The 6,226-nt window shown below is 41.3% G+C and overlaps 1 protein-coding gene across 1 annotated transcript; it reads left to right on the top strand.

Moving 5' to 3' along the window:
* Nucleotides 1-236: 236 nt before the first annotated feature.
* On the top strand, nucleotides 237-6,221 carry LOC113224602 (glutathione S-transferase A1-like; the record flags this gene model as incomplete). The annotated part of the gene is made up of 5 exons (XM_026453710.1): nucleotides 237-364; nucleotides 1,931-1,982; nucleotides 2,860-2,992; nucleotides 4,908-5,049; nucleotides 6,201-6,221. Coding segments are annotated over exons 1-5 (435 nt in total), but the record flags the coding sequence as incomplete, so codon positions are not given.
* Nucleotides 6,222-6,226: the final 5 nt, after the last annotated feature.

Below are 6,226 nucleotides of genomic sequence, written 5' to 3'. Positions count from 1 at the left end.
ATTACCGCATACTCTCACCTCTTAGGCTGCCAAGAAAAGTCACAGTTAGCCAATGAAGACTTGAGACTGGTTTGCTGGAATCTGAGGGTGGCCACTGATGGGTAATAATCTGAACCAAAAAAACATTCCAGGAACTCCTCCAACCCAGTCTTGAAGAAGGCAGGTTCTTCTTCAGTATTATGGGTGGTTTTCAACCAAAAGTACATTTTTTTATTCTATGGCTTCAATTATTCATTCATTTATTCAGGCTTAGAGAAACCTCCAGAAGACTGCTATCATGGCAGAGAAACCCAAGCTCCACTACTTCAATGCACGGGGCAGAATGGAGTCCACCCGGTGGCTCCTGGCTGCAGCTGGAGTAGAGGTAGGTTCTGAGTTAGGTCATCTTAAGTTGGATTTAAAATTGCGTTATCACATACTTTTCCCACAGAAACTATGAGATGATTACTAACTGAAGCATTGTGCCTTAAATAAAAATGGACTGTAATTAAGAAAAAGATGAACAGATTTGACCAAGTAATTCTTAAAATTTCTTCGCATCTAATGGCATACATATTAAAATACATTTAAGAAACTAATCACAAAGTGTAGAACTTAAGTGGATTAGAATTTAAACAAAGTGTAAAAAATAATTTATGGCATTTACACAACAATTAGAAACATGAATATCGATTGAATATTTGATGACATGGAAGATTATTGTTAATATTTCATGTGTGATAATGTACTATGGCTATCTTTAGAATACTTAATGTGTTTTAGGAAAACACATTGAAGTATTTAAGGATTAATCATACGGATCTGGGATTTCTTTGGAATTATTACAGGAGGAGAAGTAGGTGGGCATACAGATGAAACCATATTGGTTTTGATTGATAATTATTGATTCTAGGTGAGAAGCATAAGGAGAATCATTATGCTTTTCTGTTTATATTTATCCATGTTCATAATTTCAACAATAAAAAATAAAAATGCATAACATTTTAGAGGTAATTAGAGGTTGTAATTAGAGGTAAAAATGCAAACTACACATGAAAGATGCAAGGGAGTGTATTGTAACAAATTACCTATTAAAGATTGACTACATTCACAGCATTTATTTGGTTGAGCACTTACTAATTCCAGGTCCTGTACTAGGTCATGGAAATAGACAGTGAAGAAGATAGACACAGTCCCTGCCCTGGGGCGGCCTACATGTCTATGAGGATGCAGAGAAATAAACACGTGGTTAAAACAAGGTGGAGAAGCTTCTAGAATACATATGCATTCCCCAGTAGCACAAAACTACATCAGATACTAGACGTTTTCATTAAAAATAATATTAGTGTGGGACTCTCATTCCTTTATTAAATTGAGAATTTTACCCTATTGTGTCTCACGAACTTCAGAAGAGAAAATTATAGTTGCAAGTGTTAAAGCTGTGTAACAGTGGTGACCTATTTCACCCTTAGCAGGGTTCCTGAGAAGTGGGGCGATACAAATTACAGCAGAGGCTCCTTCATGGCAGAATATTTGATGGCCATTAGCCCATGGCACGCCCCATGCTGGGGACACACAAGGCTGTGGTCTGATCTCACTTAGAGACACAGGCTTTCCTAAGATATGACAACACCATAACTAGGAGAACTGCTCAGTGCCTTTTCTCCAGTGACGTCCCCTCTCAAAACATGACCTAATCATAGACATTCATGAGATCAGGGTGAAGGTGAAGTGACCTAGAAGATTGAGCAGCTATGTGCTGTGACCCATGCACTTTTCTCAATGAATTAGGTCTAAATTTCCAAATGGCCATGACCAGCCCCCTCTGGGTACCCTGCCAAACTCAGAAATCTTATATTCTCCAAACTATGCACCAGATAGGGGCCATCCAAGGCCACAAGTCTATAACAGAATGAACTAACTAGAACCCATTTGCTGTGTCTGCTTCCAGTTTGAAGAGATATATATAAAATCTCCAGAAGATTTGGACAAGTTAAGAAATGGTAAGATCAATCTCTAAGTGTCTCTGATGAGGGTATCTAGTAGAAAGTACAGAGGGAGGGTTGAGCAGCCAGTAATGCTATGTGTGTGAGGGGTGGTATTTGGACATAGTGCAGAGGGAGAAAGTGGTTACCATGGAAGGGATGTGGCTCTTTGATCAAGTCTGGCAACTCTCTCTCCAGACTAAAAGGACCAGACCTCTCAGAGTGTTTGCTACAGGAACAATCTCCTGCACCCTGAGAAAGCCCTTTTCTGTTTTTGTGCTTGGGGCACCAGGAATGAGCTGTGGTCATCAGCACAGGATCCCATACAGCCCTCCCCATCTAAGCACATGCAAGAACATGCATTAGACCAAAGGAAGAGAAATAGAAGTGGCCAATGTCTTGAGTTTTTTCTCTCATGGAGGGGGGGCATGACAAGGTAACACTGCAGCACTATTGCAGACTTTGAAGAGCACAGAAAGGGACCCTTACATAAAAAGCTCTCAGAACCTGCCTTAAATGTCACAAACACCATGAGACTTACTCTGGGAACTTCCTGTTTTAAATGGCATCTTGTTGCCAGTCCTATTGTAACTTGTCCCAACCTCTTCCTAAACTATCCATGAAGGTAAATCAACACAAAAATCACTTGAACCTGGGAGGCAGAGGTTATAGTGAGCTAAGATCATGCCACCCCACTCCAGCCTGGGCGACAGAATGATACTCTGTCTCAAAAAAATAAAAATAATAATAAAAAAAAGCTGTTTCAAGTGAAATCTTACTAGACAATAATTTCTTTTTCATTTTACGAATTTAGTCATTTCCACAACCATTTTTTTCATCCTGAAAGTCTGGGTTTCATAGACATTTCACTCTCCTTTTCTTCTTCCTTCTAAAGATGGATATTTGATGTTCCAGCAAGTGCCAATGGTTGAGATTGACGGGATGAAGCTGGTGCAGACCAGAGCCATTCTCAACTACATTGCCAGCAAATACAACCTCTACGGGAAAGACATAAAGGAGAGAGCCCTGTATGGTATATTTTCTGTTCTTCCATCCACAGAGAACACAAAATGATTTAGAGCCTTCCTTGAGTGGGTAGGACCATGGCAGGGCATCGTGACCAACACCTGGTTGGGCCTTGGGTGTATACACTGGGGTCCAGTATTGAAGAGTATTGAAGAGTCCATGGAGATGAGGGAATAGTGAACATGGGGTGGGTTCAGGCAAGGGTGATTCTAGAAGAGGATGCAGTCCATGGATCCAGCACCTCATGGTGATTTCCAAACACGGATGAAACATGAACTGAGGAGGATGGAGAATCACAATTTCAGGTGCTCAGGACTTCAGAGGCTGGACTCCAACCAACAGCTTAGGACAGTCATAGAATATTTGAGAGTCTGTAGATGAAGGACTGGGGAAGGAAAGCTGCAAAGAAGCCAAATCTTAGGTCCCAGTAACTCCAAGAATGATGACCAGGAACCTAAATTACCAACCAACTATATCACCTGGAATACTTGAGCAGAGCTAGTAGAGGCTGGCACCAAGGATGCTGGGGTTACCTTGACACATGGTTAGAAGGCCAAAACAGCCAGATTGATTCAATACTAGCAAAGCCAAGGGGTCTCCTTGCTGTTGTGATCAGACTGCATGATTCCAAATAAATCCTGAATGAAACTGCTGGCAGCTCCTCAAAAACTTTAATATAGTATTACCAATGACCCAGCAGTTCCTCTAACAGGTATATTCCCAAACAATCAAAAATACATTTTTTACATAAATGAATAATGCAAATAACAATATTCATAGTATTCAAAAAGTAGAAACAACCCAAATATTCATCAATCAATAAATGGAGGAGAAAATGCGCCTTAGCCATGCAATGGAAAGATAATTGGTCATGAAAAGGAATGAAGTAACAATGCATGCTACAAGATGGTTAAACCACAACACATGTTACATAAAACAAACAAGACACAGAAGGCCACGTACTATAGGATTCTTTTCATATGAAATGTCCAGATATTCAAATCCACAGAGGTAGAAAGTAGATTAGTGGTTGCTTGGAGCTAAAGAAGTGGAGCGTGGAGAAAAACAAAGAATACTGCTAATAGTACAGATGTCCTTATCAGTGTGATAAAAATAATTCTGGAATTAGACTGTGGTTATTTTTACAGATTTCTGTGAATGCACTAAAAACCACTAAATAGTGTAATATAACTGGTGGCAATTATAGTATGTGAATATGCATCAATAAAGCTCTTGTTTAAAAAGTGTTGTGAAACTCCAGTTTGACACAAAAGAAGAAAAGTTTGCACTGGTTGTAACTGTATAGAGAATTTCACCGAGGAAGGGGATTCTTAGGTGGGGTCTCAAGAAAGGCACACATAGCTAGAGTTGGGCAACAGCACATGGAGAGGGCTGTGGAAACGTGTTTCATGGGTGTAATAATTGGAAGAACTGCTAATATGGGGCATAGAAGGAGCCCTAGGAGGTGTAAAATGATGAGAGAGGATGAGGAATTTGGCTAAGATGGCCAGGGACTCTCTTAGGATTACTTAGGAAGCAGGTCTTTGGCCATTTGACTCACACTAAGTTCATGCACAGAACAAGCCACAACGGAGATGACAAATCTTGGCACAGCAACAGTGGGTACTGGCAGTGATTCCACAGATTTCTCTCATGTCTGTGACCACTGATGCCCTTTTTCCTGTATTAGGTCATATGCGTCACAAAATTTAGAGATCTGTCTACCTCGATAGGTTGTTTTAATAAATAAATGTTAATATACCTGTAAAAATAGAGCATAATGACTAGACTCTGAAAAGCACTCACTGGAGGTGAATTATTTTGCCATCACCTGTTACTCTACTCTCTTAGGTTTTTATAAACCTATGAAATCTAAGGCAAAAAGTATTTGACCATTTGGTTGTTTCTGTCTTTTAGGATTGACATGTATACAGAAGGTATAGCAGATTTGGGTGAAATGATCCTCCATCTGCCCATATGTCCACCTCAGGAAAAAGATGCCAAAGTTGCCTTGATCAAAGAGAAAACAAAAAATCGCTACCTCCCTGCCTTTGAAAAAGTAAGTGAAACTGTTCAGTGTTTTGGGGAACTGAGTTTAGAGGCCAGTAGAAAAATAGTGGCTGGGCATTCCTGGGGCCATTGACCTTCACTTTCAGTGAGACTTCGTGAACACCAACGCAGCGCTCTGACTCTCAAGGCATTTTATGAAAATAGGCTTGGAGAAACAATTTTATCACTGATACCCACACTATAATTTGCCAGTAAACTTTTAATTTACTGAACCCCAACATGGAATTACCTGTTCAACAAAATCTCGTGTTCATAAGTAGAACGTGGGCTGTGGAAGGCTCTGGACCACACTAGAGGTTGCTGTTGAGTCTATGGAACCCCACGGACTTTGATTGAATGGGGGCATGATGAAAATGATCCATCAGAAAACATTCTGGCTCCATATGCAGGAAGACAGGATCCCAATTGCCCAACTAGAGAATACTGTAGTGTTTCAGGGATGTGTATCTTTTAAAAGGAGAGTGATTGTGGGATGCAGAGGAAGATTTTGTAAAATGCATTATATAGTAAGTTGTAGACATCAGTGCAGTTCACCTGTAAACGCTTCAGCTTGCAGATTATAACATAGTGCCAGTCAGGAGTGAGAGTCAATGCTGTGAGAAAGATGATGAATTCAGGTTCACCCAGGTTTACTACAGATCCCAGGGAGACAGAGCAGGGAATGAGGAGAGCAGACAAGGAGAAATGAGGACTCTGAAATAGTCTCCTTCTAGGGGAAGAGTGTTGTCATGAAGGTGGAGTCGCTGCCCAAGGGAGATTGGAGAGGGAGGGAGCAGAATGTAGATCCACGTCCTGAATGTGAGGGCTCCACACGGTAGGGCCTGGGGCAGACAGAACATGTGGCGGCGGGTGCTATGCCCCCGGCCCATGTGGAAGAAGCAAGCTGGGTGGGTGATGTAGATGCCACAGCGATGTAGATGAGAAGAGAAAATGGGAGCCTGAGCTCCAACTGAGGAGTGAGTAGAGTCACACTTCTTACTCTCTCATTCATTCAGATAATGTGGGGAAAGCTCTGGATTTCTGCACCCATGCAGTAAGGCAACAGAGGTGGGGAAAGTCAGGGTGGAGAGGCTCTGAAAGAAGCAGGGGTCCCAGCCTGGGTGGGCATGTGTTCCTGATCTGATTCCTCCAATTCTCCAGGTCTTAAAGAGCCATGGACAAGACTA

The sequence above is a fragment of the Piliocolobus tephrosceles genome, unplaced genomic scaffold, assembly GCF_002776525.5.
Source record: "Piliocolobus tephrosceles isolate RC106 unplaced genomic scaffold, ASM277652v3 unscaffolded_45428, whole genome shotgun sequence".
In the NCBI taxonomy this organism is placed as follows: Eukaryota; Metazoa; Chordata; class Mammalia; order Primates; family Cercopithecidae; genus Piliocolobus; species Piliocolobus tephrosceles.
Note: the sequence above shows the minus strand (reverse complement) of the source record. Positions and strands in the feature narration are given on the sequence as shown.